At 44.6% G+C, this 13939-nt stretch overlaps 1 protein-coding gene across 2 annotated transcripts in view; it reads left to right on the top strand.

Moving 5' to 3' along the window:
• Positions 1-13939, top strand: part of MAP1A (microtubule associated protein 1A) — a 51036-nt gene that overhangs the window by 34481 nt on the left and 2616 nt on the right. For both annotated transcript variants that reach the window (XM_057385466.1, XM_057385467.1), the window contains 4 exons: positions 1258-1340; positions 1727-1867; positions 3565-12340; positions 12977-13209. In XM_057385466.1, the coding sequence (XP_057241449.1) occupies positions 1258-1340; positions 1727-1867; positions 3565-12340; positions 12977-13209 (9233 nt within the window). The remainder of the gene's footprint in view (positions 1-1257; positions 1341-1726; positions 1868-3564; positions 12341-12976; positions 13210-13939) is intronic.

Here is a 13939-nt window from a genome sequence, read left to right as displayed (position 1 = left end):
CCTTCCTTCCTTCCTTCCTTTCTTCCTTCCTTGTCCAGATTGATAGAGCTATTTTAGAAGGACTGAGATCTGCATCGAAAGAGCCAATGGGAGGTTGTGGAGCATGGAAAGTATGACATTGTCAGAGAGCAACAGTTGTCTGAAAGATAAGAAGTAAAAATAGGTGTTCATTTTTTCAGTGAAGATCTATGGACCCCCGATTTATATGAGGGATTAAAACCTATGAAAAACTTAAACCCCATAAATTATACATTCCAACAATTAAGTTCTAAGTGCCTGGCTTGTTGAGTGGATGTAATGTCCACAGGTATTTGCAAAGATCGTAATCAAAAAGGGTTCTGTGCTGCCTGCAGTGTCCAGGGAAGTGCTGCAGGAAGGTCCCGTATGTTATCCTGCACCCCAAAGCTGTCTGATGTGGGCACACAGCAGTGGCTCTGGTCCTGGCTGTCAGTGTGGCAGACACTCATTACCGTTTTTTCTAATGAATTATTGGAGCCCAGGAATTATGGCAGCATTTTGCCAAATATCTAAACAATGTCCATGCTAAGGTGAGCACACAAACTGATTTTTTTGCCTCCCAGGACCTTGCTTGCTCTTTGGCTTCTCCTTTTTCCCCTAAAAATAGAGAGTGAGCAGAGTCCTGTCTTGGTTCCTATTTGTGCCTCTGACAGAAGGGAGACAGGAGAACAAGAATTCTTGTTGTCTAGGTACTTCCCATAACAGCAGTTTAGGAGTGCGCATTTGGATTAAAGAAAAACACTTTGTTAAAGAAAAAAACTGTTACAAATAATTGGAGATTTGTTCCCAGTGCTGCACCACTGTAGTGAAAGCTGAGTTTGCACCCACTGACTGGCTCACCTGACCCTGCTGTGGCTAGGGTTTAGACAATGACAGACACACCTCTCCATGGTAGCTGCAATGAGGCAAGGCACTTCTGTCTGCAAGGGGATAATTTATGTCTGTGCCAGTGTTTATAGACACAGCCACCTGGCACAGGCAGGCAGCTCAAAGTGCCTGGCTCTATGGATTTCGGAATATGTTGGAACTGAGTGTGCTGATCCAGAAGAAGGATTTCTTTCCTTCTGGTTTAAAAGAGTTTACTTTGTTCTATGAGACTTGGGTATCAAACTGGGTCTTGAATGCAAATTGAATTCTGGCAATCAAACCTATGCTGAAGTGGAATTTTCTAGGCTAAAACATCAGTAGTTGGATGCTGTCTCATCAGCGTCTCTCATCATATCTAATCCCTTTTCCCAGGCCAAAGAATTCTCCATCACCGGAGTGAGACTCTGGATACGGTGATCCTGGTAAATCCTAATGTGGACAGCATCGTGTCTGAGGTAAGGACAAGATGTTCTCTCCACATCAGCTCTCATGCCCTTGCTTGACATGGATGTCATGATCATCACACTTTGCACCTTCTGGAGAGTGCAAACCTGCTGCCAGTCTGCTGCAAGGTGTGGTGACATGGCCAGGTGTTGTGGTCTTGCCAGTAAGCAAGATACACAGAGTAACTCTGAAGTGAAATACAGACAGTAACGTGAAATACTGTCTGTCGGGCAGATGGTAACAGTGCCTTCCCTCTTCAGCAAGAGGCAACTTTCTTGTATGTAGAAAACCTAGGGTTTGGATATTTGTGAATAGCATATCCATAGGATTGGGATTCTGGGTGCCAGTGTGGAGTACAGGAAACTTCTAACTGCAGCTCTCTGTCTCATGGTAATAGGTCCGCTCACTTTTGTGTGATTCATCAGCCTACAAACTACTGATCCTCTGTGGTCAGAGCTCAGACCAGGAAGGAGATTTGGTCCTGCAGACAGGGACCTTCACTTACCAGAAGTTTGTCGAGATACTTTCAGACCCAGAGGTGAGTGCAAGCTGTAATTGAGCACATCCCCTGCTGTTCAGAATGCATGGTACAGCAATGCAGCTTCAAGTGGCAGATTTGCAGACAGATGGATTTGAAATCCAGCCAAAAATTGCATGCCATAAATAATTTGTGTTATTGTATTGGGAATTTTGCTTTAACTTTTTGGCGTAAGTTTTCCAAGAGCAGGCATGGGTGATTCCTTTAAGTGTTCAGATTGAAATAACCTTCCAGACTGGCTTGCAGTGGGCAACATTTCTTAAAGCAGGTCTTAACATAATTGTGSGGAGCTTCCAAAAACAGCCAAGAGAGGCCACTCCGCTCTAGTAAATGTAGGTATTTCTCTTCATGTCATAGTCAGTCCACCAAGCAAGTTCACGAGCTTCAGAATGTTCATTAGATGATGAGAGGCTGAATAAATTCTGATTAACTAACTGAATGATGATTACATAACTATGAGTGTCGCATTTAATTACGGAATTGTTGCATCATTCAGTTTGGAAGGGCAAGTGAGAGGTCTGTAGTCCAACATCATGCACAGAGCAGAGTAAGCACTGAATTTAGGCAAACTTGTTCGGAGATTTATCCAGTGAGGCTTGGAAAACCTTACAGGGTAGCTCTGAACCTCTGCTCCAATGCTGATTATCTCAGCTAGATGTATGATAGCTTTTCTAAGAGACTTTATATTGTTGGCACTTGCTGCCAGCATAGATATGCTACTTCACTTTTTGAGAAGCTCTAATTCTCAATGTTTATGAGATTATTATGTTTAGAATACCTCCATTTGATTGAATAGTTGCTGCAGGAATGGCTGGAGGATACTTCAACAACTGGTTTTATTATTGCTGTAGTTACAGCAGCAAATATGCTTGCCTTTATTTAAAGCTGAATGTTTTGATTTATCTCTGGTATCCATTTAAATGGATAGAAACTAGTCAGTTAAGGGCTAAGTGAAAGAATACAGTGTAAAGAAGTATGCAAATCTCATTTTGGATACTTAGGATGCTGAGGGGTAGTATTTCTTATATTCAGCATAGCTGTAAGGAGCCTTGGAAATAATATGGATCTTATTGTACTTATTAACCACACAGCAGATCCCCAACCCTGTAAGTGTGGAAAAGATGGAGTCATGACTTTCAAAACTGGTCTCAGGAAAGAAAATCAATATAAACAAAAAGGAAAGTCCTGTAGCACTAGAACTGCACAAAGTTCTCTGTCATGGTTGACTAGCCAGTGAGCAAGGCTAAGTTCAGAGAATGATGCTTAGCACCAAAAAAGTTTTCTCAGGGTTAGAATTCACAAATCACAAAAAAGTCCCCCCAACCTGCTACTTTTCCCTAGCCCAAGTCAGGGAATTATATCCCAAATTAAACAGGAAAAAGTAAGGAAATAGGACACAATGGTTCCTCATTTTATTTTCTGGCCTGAGATCTTGTCACAATACACTGCCGGCAATCAGAAACCATAATAGCCCATCAACATTAAGAATTTCAAGAGACCATGGCTCTATGCATTGATTTTCCATGGGCTTTTGAACTATTTAATCAACCTCTAGTGTTTGCTGTCAGTAAAGTGCTCATGGCGTCTTCATGAGCATGGCACTTCATTTCTGCATTAATTAGCTTGCTTTTTTTTTAAAGTGTTGTGTAGGTCTTAGAGCCCTATCTGACCTTTATTTGTATGTGCTATCTCATTAGGTCACCCAGATCCTCAGCAACATTGATTCCGATACCAAAGCCTCCCTTACTGTGTCGTGCCCAGAAGAAGGAGCCTGGAGCAACCTTGGACATCCTCAATTTCAGGACATTATTAATCTGAAACTGAATCCTGATCCAGTTCTGCCAGAAATGGATGGGGTGTCTGAGTTTGCAGAATATGTCTCTGAGACAGTTGATGTGCCGTCTCCATTTGATCTGCTGGAACCACCCACCTCAGGGGGTTTTCTGAAGCTTTCTAAGCCCTGCTGCTACATATTCCCTGGGGGAAGAGGTGACTCTGCGCTCTTTGCTGTCAATGGGTTTAACATCCTTGTGGATGGTGGCTCTGAGAGGAAATCCTGCTTCTGGAAGCTGGTAAGGCACCTGGATAGGATTGACTCAATCCTGCTCACTCACATTGGTGCAGACAACTTGCCCGGTATCAATGGGCTGCTGCAGAGGAAAGTTGCTGAGCAAGAGGAGGAACAATCCCAGGGCTCTACTAACTACAGTGACTGGATGAAGAACCTCATTTCTCCTGAGCTAGGGGTGGTTTTTTTTAATGTTCCTGAAAAGCTGAAGATGCCTGAAGCATCCATGAAAGTAAAGAGGAGCATCGAAGAAGCGTGTCTGACGCTGCAGTATCTCAACAGACTGGGCATTAAATCAGAGCCTCTCTACAGGGTGGTGAGCAGCACCATCGAGCCCATCACGCTCTTCCACAAAATGGGGGTGGGTAAGCTGGACATGTATATACTGAACCCTGTCAAGGACAGTAAAGAAATGCAGTTTCTAATGCAGAAATGGGCTGGTAACAGTAAAGCAAAGACTGGCATCATTCTTGCAAGTGGGAAAGAAGGTGAAATTTCTGTTCCCTATCTCACATCCATCACAGCCCTAGTGGTATGGCTTCCAGCCAGCCCAACAGAGAAAATTGTAAGGGTTTTGTTTCCTGGAAATGCTCCTCAAAATAAGATACTGGAAGGTCTTGAGAAACTCAAGCACCTGGATTTTCTGAGGTACCCAGTGGCTACTCAGAAAGATATCACTTCTGGAATACCTCCACCTGTGCTGAAGCAGACCAAAATTAAACAAAGAACTGACAGTAAAGAGAGTCTTAAGTCTTCCCCCAAGCCATCTGTGACAAAGCAAATCAAGAAAGAAGAAGCAGTTGAGGAGGGGATTAAGGAAGTAAAACCAGAAGTTGTAAAGGATGCTAAAATTGAGAAAAAGGTTAAAGAACACACAGAAAAAGTTCCTGAGAAACCTATTAAACATGAAAAGATAAAGACAGAAACAAGTGATGCTCTGAAAGCTGAGAAAAGAAAATTGGCAAAAGACAAGGCTGGAAAAAAGCATCTCAAAGAGAAAGTATCCAAATTAGAGGAGAAGAAAGACAAAGAAAAGAAAGAGATTAAGAAAGAGAAAAAGGACTTAAAAAAAGATGATGGAAAGAAAGATGAGAAAAAAGATTCAAAGAAAGATGATAAAAAGAAAGAAAACAAACCAGAGCCCAAAAAACCTTCTAAACCAGACTTGAAACCATTTACCCCAGAAGTAAGAAAAACATTGTACAAGGCAAAACTTCCAGGCAGACTCAAAACTGAGAAGGTCAAAGTAAAACCTGAAAAGGAACCTGAAAAGGTTCCGGCTGACCTGAAGACAGTACCAATGGAGAAGGCACCTGTTCAAGGGGATCCAGGAGAGACTTCCACAGTAGAACAGCAGTTAGTCCTCTCTTCACCAGAAGATCTTACAAAGGACTTTGAAGAACTGAAGCATGAGGAGAAAGGAGCCTTGCAGTTGACTCAAGAACTGTCTGATACGGAGGTTAGAGATAAGATTATGAGAGCACCTGAGGCTGAGATAAAAGACTCTGTTGATATGACTGATCAGAGTTGCCTTGAAGTGGATGTGATTTTAAAAAGAAAGACTCCTGATCAGGGAATAACTGCTACTGATATGGAAAAAGAATCATCAGCAGAGGGAATAGCAGTCCATCAGCTGGAACTGAGGGGACATCATGCTGAAAAAATAGAGGATGAAAGGAAAACAACAGATGAAAACCATGACCTGAGGTACTGGGAGGGAAAAGCTGAGCAGGGCAAGGACATTCAGGTGTTTTCTGACAAAGAGCACCTGCCATCACATATGGACCTCTTGGCAATGGGTGCTCAGTCACCAGTGTTCAGAGAGGATGAAAAAGAGGAAGGGGAGAAAATCTCTTCCGACAGAAAACAGAGGGAAGCAAAAACTTGTGGAAAGTATATTGAGGGGACAGAGACACAGGAAGAGGATGAGAAGGAAAAGAGAGAAGATGTGATAGAAAAGGCAGAACTAGAAGAAAAGGAAGAACAGGACATGAAAGCAGAGGAGAAGGTGGAAAAGAATAGAGACTTTTATGGGCTGAATCAGGATGACAGGGAGGACAAACTGTTTACCCTTACAGAGAAGGAAAGAGAATTTAGTTTCATGGATGAGAAAACCAAGTTACTTGGAAAGGACACAACAAAGGAAGAATCATATCTGAGTAGCCTGCCAGTACCACATGCYGAACATGTTTCCTATATCCAAGATGAAACTATCCCCGGCTACTCAGAAACAGAGCAGACCATTTCTGATGAAGAAATACATGATGAACAGGAAGAGAGAATTCCACACTTGAAGTATGATGTCAATGCGTATAACATTTCTGTTCCTGACCAGCCCGGCTCTTTTGAAGCAGTACATGGAATACAGACCATGCCTCCTGCTGACCTTTCAGCCAAGGGCTATGCTGGCCAGGAATCTGAAATCCTGGTGTATCCTACAAACATTGTGGCAGCGCCTCTAGCTGAGGAGGAACACATATCTTCTGCTACTTCCATTACCGAATGTGACAAGCTTTCATCTTTTGCAACATCAGTAGCAGAAGATCAATCTGTTGCATCCATAACAGCACCACAAACAGAAGAGACCGGGAAAAGCTCTTTACTTCTGGACACAGGAAACAGCATGCCTTCCTCTCGGACTGAAGCGACCCAAGGTCTTGACTACGTTCCCTCTGCTGGCACAATTTCTCCCACATCATCCTTGGAGGAAGACAAATGCTTTAAATCTCCACCCCCTGAAGATTTCCATGCATTAGCAGAAGGAGATAGGAAACTGGAAGCTCAAAAAAAGGATCTTCATGAAGAGGCAGAAGATGAAGAAGATGAAGAAGATGGGACTCCAAATGTTGAGATGCCTGAGAAACTCAGAGGACATTACCGTGCCCCCATGTTTGCTCCTCAGGGATGCCGTGATAATGTGATAATCAGTGTTCCCACGGAAATGATGCCTTTATCCACTGAAGAAGCACCATTTTCCCAGGCTGACTCTGCAGAGGCTGAAGAACGATGCATGAGTCCCGACGACAGCACAGTCAAAATGGCCTCTCCCACCCCATCTGGCCCCACCAGTGCAGGCCACACACCCTTCCACCAGTCTCCAGTGGAGGAAAAGCTGGAAACAGTAGATTCAGATTTATTTGAAAAACAAACAGATGCTGCCGCCAAAACACTGGAAGGCCAAACTTCTGTAGTGGTGAAGGGAGCCAAGGGCGAGCCTCTCAGAGAAGACGAGGCATCTGTGGCTAAATCCAGACGTGAAAAAGAAGTGCCTGGACCTGTGCAGCATGAACTGGTCTTGAGCAGTGATGTTCCAGCATCTCCTGAGGAGGAAATACAAGAAGAACCGGTGAGGAGGGAGGAGCTGCCCTGGCTCTCTTACCACAAGCAGGACACGGTGGTGATTGGGGAGGACGAGGAGTGTCCTGAGATGCCCCATCCCAGCACAGAACCAGAAAAAGAGCGAGGAACTAAAACCGCGACAGAATGCTTAACGGGACCTTCAAAACACTTGTCCTTTGGGTCATTTGCAATCACGGAAACTTCTCTAGAAAATGGGCATCTTCCACAGTTCACAAGCCAAAGCAAATCTAAAAATGTCAAATCTTTGCAATTTTCACCAGATGGCACCAAATCACCTTCTTTTACAGAAGAAAGGATTGGTAAAGAAAAATCCTTGGATGTTTCTAAGGGAGTTACTACTGAAGAAGAAAAACTACTGCATTTCACAGGAGACACCTCAGAAGAAGAGAAAACTTCGTATGTTTCCATTGAAGACATTTCCCCAGAAGAGACCAAATCCATTTGTCCCACTGAGAGTTCCAGCAGGAAAATTTCTTCAGATGTTTTTGTTAAAGGAATTTCTTCAGAAGACATCAAAGCTCTTAGTTTCACTGAAGACATATCTGCAAAAGAAAAAGCTGTGTCCAACTGCACTGACAAATTCCCATCAGAAGCTGTGAAATCCATGGGTTTCACAGACCAGAGCCCAGCTACCTATGAGAAATCACTGGAAATTTCCACCAAAGAACAGAAAGAAGCATCAAAATCTTTTAGTTGCACAGAAAGTATTTCAGTTAAAGACACGTCACCCAGAGATTCTTCAGTGGAAGAAATGTCTCCAGATGACAGCAGTTTATTTTCTTCCTCAGAAAAGGGACTGTTGAGGGGCGGAACTGCAGGCTTGGACTCTCAGGAAGTATCTCCAGATGCAAATGACTTACATTTTACAGAAGCTAGCCCAACTGAGGGTAAAACATCTTCACACATTTCTACTGAAGATACAAAATCTTGCAGGTTCAAGGAAGCTCAAGAAAAAAAATCTCAAGAAATGGAAAACTTTTGCATGAAAGATTTAAATTATGAGAAGAAAGTGTGGTTTCCAGAAGAGGTAGGAGATGTCCCTGTTCAGGGAAGGCGGCAGAGATATGACAAAGAGAGGGAGAGCACATTCTTGGATGAGGTACCAGAATTTGAAAACAAATCCCTTCCTAAAATGGGAAAGGAGGAGAACCTATCTCCTGCAGTGCCTGGCAGCCATACCTGGAGAGGAGCAGAAAGGGAAGCATGGGGTTCTGCATTTGGGTATCTTCAGGAAGGGAGAGATGTTGGGAGAGGAGGGCACTTACTCAGTGAGGAGGATGAGGAGCTCCACCATGCTGAAGACAAACCCATACTACTGCAAGCAGAAACAGAATGTTTAAAGATGGACTCATTTGATTACAAAGACATGAAGAACAGTGACGAACCTATGTCAGAAACAACAAAAGTGGATGTGGTTCCTGCTGACATCACTGTCACAGAAAGAAAACAAAGGGAAGGTTCTCCTCTGTCTCCTCAGTATGTCTCCGGTGAGGAAAATCAGGCTAAAGCTTTAACTGGAAACAAAAAAAAGCAAGAATTGTTGACCTCTAAACAAGATTGCTCCTACTTAGATGATGAGAAAGCTGTCCTAGATATCTATGCAAAGTCACTAGACCAAGTTCTGACAACATCTCCCCTGTCTGCTGCAGGAAAGGAGATGGAGGCATCACCAGGAGCAGAGAGACCTTGCAAGTTAGATCAGTGCAAGCCACCTCTGTGGGAGGATGTCCCATCGAAGCCGGCTGAGAAGAAATCAGACATCAGTGATTTGCATCAGGAAATAGGTTGCAAATACAAGTCACACAGCAGGCCAGAGGATGACTGCAAATCCACTGAGGGCCCATATGACTCTGCGGGAAGAAAAGAGCAGACAGCAGCAGCATCTACTCTCTTGCAATCTACAAGATCAGAAGAATATATCGCCAAGTCCACAGAAGAGAGTGCTGAGGTATCAGGGCAGTGTGCACACTCCCCTCCAGGACATGGCCCATGTCACAAAAGCAGTGATGCTGTGGCCTGTGCTGAATCTGGGGGTGCTACCATCCGAGAGGTGTATCCTCCAGAGACCTACACGCCAAGCTGCCCTGAGCCTTACTCCTATGAGGAAGGAGTCTGCACACACAGAGGCGATAACACTTCCACAAGACAAGAGCAAGAAGAAAGAGAACCAACTCCTTACCCTGATGAAAGAAGTTTCAAGTATGCTGACATCTATGAGAAGATAATTGTGTCTGGAGTGGGACCTTCCCCCTTCACAGCCATGGGTGCAGACAGCCCAGGTCACACTGACAAGGTGCCACTGACAGCACTGAACTCTCAAAAAGCTCAAAATTTTCATGTTTCTGCAAAGGAAGAAGAATCCTGCCTTTATACCTCTGCTGAGAAGGAACTGTCATCTCCAGCATCCCCTAAAGATAAATCAGATTCAGTGTTTGACTATAAAGACATCCCAGAAAGATATTTGCCCTTGTCTGAAACAGGGAAGCCTAGGACATCAGAAGAACAGGAAAAACTGAATGTATCTTCTGCTTCACCAGAACTGGACTCTGCACTGCACCCATCATCCATGAGCGCAGCATTTGCCTCTCCCACAGTCACAACTGACATCTTTTATCAAGGGAAATCATCCGCCTATATTGATGCTGGTTGTTCAGACGAGAACATAATTTTATCTAGCCAGGAACAGGTATCTTTGTCCCTGAAATCTGAAATCCCAAATCCCAAAGATACATACTATGAGAAAGCAGGTCGAGGGGAAGAAAGTGCAAGTGACTCAGAGCTAGAAAAAGGTGCTAAGGAGAAGTCTGAAAAGGAGACTAAACTGCACAGCCCTTCTGAAGCTGCAGCCTCCGTCTATGCACGCATCTCAGCCATCAGCAAGTTCCCTGTGTCAGAGCCCTTCCTGCAGAGCAAGTGTCAGGAGCCCCTTTCACCCAGCTCCACTGCCTCTTCTCCCTCTGCTCCAGGCTGGGAAGAGGAATATGGAAGTAGGACAACTGCATCAGCTGCTGTTGTGGAGCCATATGTTACTGGTTACAGTGACGTGCCAAACAGGGGCAGAGATGAGCGAGAAATGTGCCATGTAAGACAAGATTCTTCACAAAAGAGAGAAATTGCTGAAAAATCCACAAAGGAATCCCATTTCTGGGTAGCAGATTATCCAAGTGCAGCAGTGGCCTCCAAGTGCCAAGAGGAAGCCATATACCTGAAATCTGCTTCCAGCAAACAAACAGAAGTATATGAACAGGGCCCAAGGGTAGAGGGCAGAGGGGTGGATAGCTCTCCTGGATTTGAAAGCTCCCTGCTAGGAAAGAGTGAAATGGCTAGCATATTCAGACATAAGCAAACCTCAGCGAGCTGTTTAGGAGATATTTCTCTTTCTTTAGAGTCTCCTTGTACTTTGCTCTCAGACCAGGGAAACAAAGATGAGTACTTGGAGGTTTCTAAGAAAATCAGCAGCCTTGAGTCATCCTTTCCTAAATTCTCACCGCTGAGTCCATACGAAGAAGACAAGTTGTTCTCCAAAGGTGTGGAAAAAGAGTCTGTGCCTCAGCAGCAGCTGAAAGATGACTCTTCCAGCCTGTCAGAGGAACCTTCATCTGAAGCCACCACTCCTGTGATACTGACTACAGCAGAAAGTTTCTATTCCCATATGCTTTCTACACACACAGGTGCAGGAGTGGAACCAGGTGCCAGGAGTCCTTGGGATGTGTCTCCACAGGTTCCAGATAATGCTGTGAAAACACATATAGCTGAAACCAAAGACTTTGTCTTCACTGAAGAAGATGGTTCTCCATTTCCCCGTAGCGTGGGTGACCACACCTTGCCATGCAGAAAAGAGTGCCAGGGCTCCGAGTGCACACCATTCTCTGTGGAGCAAGAGCAGCAGCCCTGTGGGAGCAACCCAGAACAGAAGGCACCATTTGCAGAACAGCTGTTGACACTGACATCTCTCCCTGATGTATTGACATCATTTGCTCATCAGCATGACGATGAAACCACAGCCAATGGTCCAACAGAGGTGAGCACCGGCCTGCAAGTTTTCCAAAGCACATACCATGCATCAGAGGCAAAAGATGAAAAAACATGTCCCGATTTTGACAGCAGTTTTTCTCCATGCACAGGCAAAAAGGAAACAGAAAGGCAAAGCCGTCCTTCCTCTCTGATGTCCCCTGAAAACAGCTTCCAGCCCTTTTTCCCAGATGTGCAGAGGGGTGAAAAAACAGGAGACGCTTCCCATGACATAGAGCCCCATTTAGGAGGCAGTTCTGATTGTGGACAGAAATTTTCCTCATGTGAATACAAGCAGAGAAAGGGAGAACTCTCTCCCTCATTCATCAACCCAAGCCCCCATGAGCTTTCTGAAGACAGTGACCTCTCAGAAGAGGAGGGTCACCCTTCAGTGCAGGGGAGACCACCGCACACTGGGAACAGTCCCATGCAAAGTGCCACAGTGGAGGAAACCCCTCCAACATCAGTGAGCGATTCTGGAACCTCCCAGTCAGACTCAGATGTCCCGCCTGAGACCGAAGAATGTCCGTCCATCACAGCAGATGCCAATATGGACTCAGACGAAGATGCTGATTTCCTGCCAGTGGACAAAGCTGTGGGGAATGCTCATCATGCCAGTTCTAGGTCCAGCCATGATCCTCAGCCTGTTCCAATGGTAGATCCCCATCCCCACCCTCCTCACCCTGATGTCTGTATGGTAGACCCTGATGTGTTGGTAAATGACCAAAGCATGAGCAGAACTGATAAAATTTCCAAGAAAGACATGAAAGAAAAGAACAAAGGTGTGAGGAAACCTTTGAGCAAAGCCAAATCTTCCTCACCTGCCCGGAAATTAGATGTGAAAGGGAAGCGATCGCCCACTCCTGTGAAACAGTCATCGGACAAATCCCCAAAATCTGTCACTGCCAAAAAGGAAAGAGATGGAGGAGAAAAGTTCAAACCACGTAGTGCGCTGATGCCAGAGGATGAGTTATCCCGGAGTAGTCAAAGCAACCCTGGCAAGAGCCTTGCTAATGGCATCAAAACAAATCCTGGTAAGAAATCCTTCCTGAAACGTGCATTGTCTCTGTAGGTCCAATGCAGGGAAAAGAACTGGGTTAAACATAGTGGAACAGAGAACGGGACTTCCCACTTAGGCATAAAATATTATGAGCAGTGATAAGGTTGACATATACAAAAGGATGACAAGAAAGAGTAATAGAGTCCTAGAAGTAGCAGCAATTCACAGGGATGGAAGGAAGCCAGGATGGACCTTCCAAAAGACTAATATAATACCCTAGGACAGCATACAAAAGCCATCAGAATGGCAGGAGGGGTTAAGTAAATGTAGGTCATTAATAAAAATTAGGATTAAATATTAATTGGGATGACAACTCTGCAAAAGTTAATGAGAGAGATTTTTGATTGCCTTCTTCAGAAAAAGCTTCTGACCTTAAAGCCTTCCAATCCCTCCACAAAGAATAGCATAACTCCGTTTCCCTCCCAAGACCTGTGACAGCTCTGGCCCACAAATGCACCCAGGTCACCTCTGAACAGCAGAGCATGAATAAGTCTCAACTTCATCACTGCAATGAGAAAGTCTTTCTGGAATCCAAGTCCTTCTGTGTTAATCTGAGTATTTGTTCTTTGCAGAAGGGTTTTGATAGCCTCTTGTTTCCTTTTTCCCAAAGCTTCGAGTAGTCCTAAGAGCAGTTTGTCTGTGCCTATGGGTCCACCTGTCTACGTGGACTTGGCCTATATCCCCAATCACTGCAGTGGGAAGAACACAGATCCAGAGTTCTTCAAGCGGGTTCGAGCATCGTACTATGTTGTGAGTGGGAATGATGCAGCCAATGGAGAACCGAGCCGTGCAGTGCTGGATGCGCTTCTGGAAGGGAAGTCTCAGTGGGGAGAGAACCTGCAGGTAGGTCATGGAAATGCAAAGGGATGTGTCATGCTCTTGATGTCACAAGTGCTCAGAAGAAGGTGGGTATCACAAACATTCCCGAGGGAGTACACTGAGAGGAAGCAAATGGTACTGGGTATGTCCTGTTTTGCAGTCTCAGCAAACTAATTGCTTGTACTGATGAGGAGGAGGAAGAGAACACTCACAAAATTGTATGAATGGAAGCAGATACATTCTCTTTTCCTCATCTTCCTGAAGGGAGGAAGCATTGAGAGATCATGCACTCCTCCTTACCTACTGCAGGATCAGTCTGTCCTCAAAAGTCCCAACACAAGCACCAACACAAACTGAATTTTCATCAGTGTCCCACACCCAGTAACATCTGTTGCTAGACTGACTTGCTGAAGATTTTTCTGGCAGCAACTTATTATTAGGCCTTTTAAATCAAAATGTTAGATAACACAGTTCTTGCTTAGCCAGCCTTGTAGCACACCCCAGGTGGGCACTCCTGAAGACACATACAAGAAGGTGTATATGTTCTTCCAGATGAGGGAGCGTCATAAAGTCCATGAGTTGCACACTGGGTCAATGGGCACATAGTGTCCATTAACAGTGACACTGCCAGTATTGTTCCTTTTCACACTGAAGGATCTTTCTGAGGCTGTTTCTGGAGCTCCAGAGCATGATGCTCTCCCCCTGCACCATAGCCATTCACATCATTATGGTATCAGTGCTGCCAGTTTGCAGC

Source organism: Malurus melanocephalus, unplaced genomic scaffold (assembly GCF_030028575.1).
Source record: "Malurus melanocephalus ecotype Western Australia unplaced genomic scaffold, MMel_1.1 scaffold_828, whole genome shotgun sequence".
NCBI classification, from domain to species: Eukaryota; Metazoa; Chordata; class Aves; order Passeriformes; family Maluridae; genus Malurus; species Malurus melanocephalus.
Note: the sequence above shows the minus strand (reverse complement) of the source record. Positions and strands in the feature narration are given on the sequence as shown.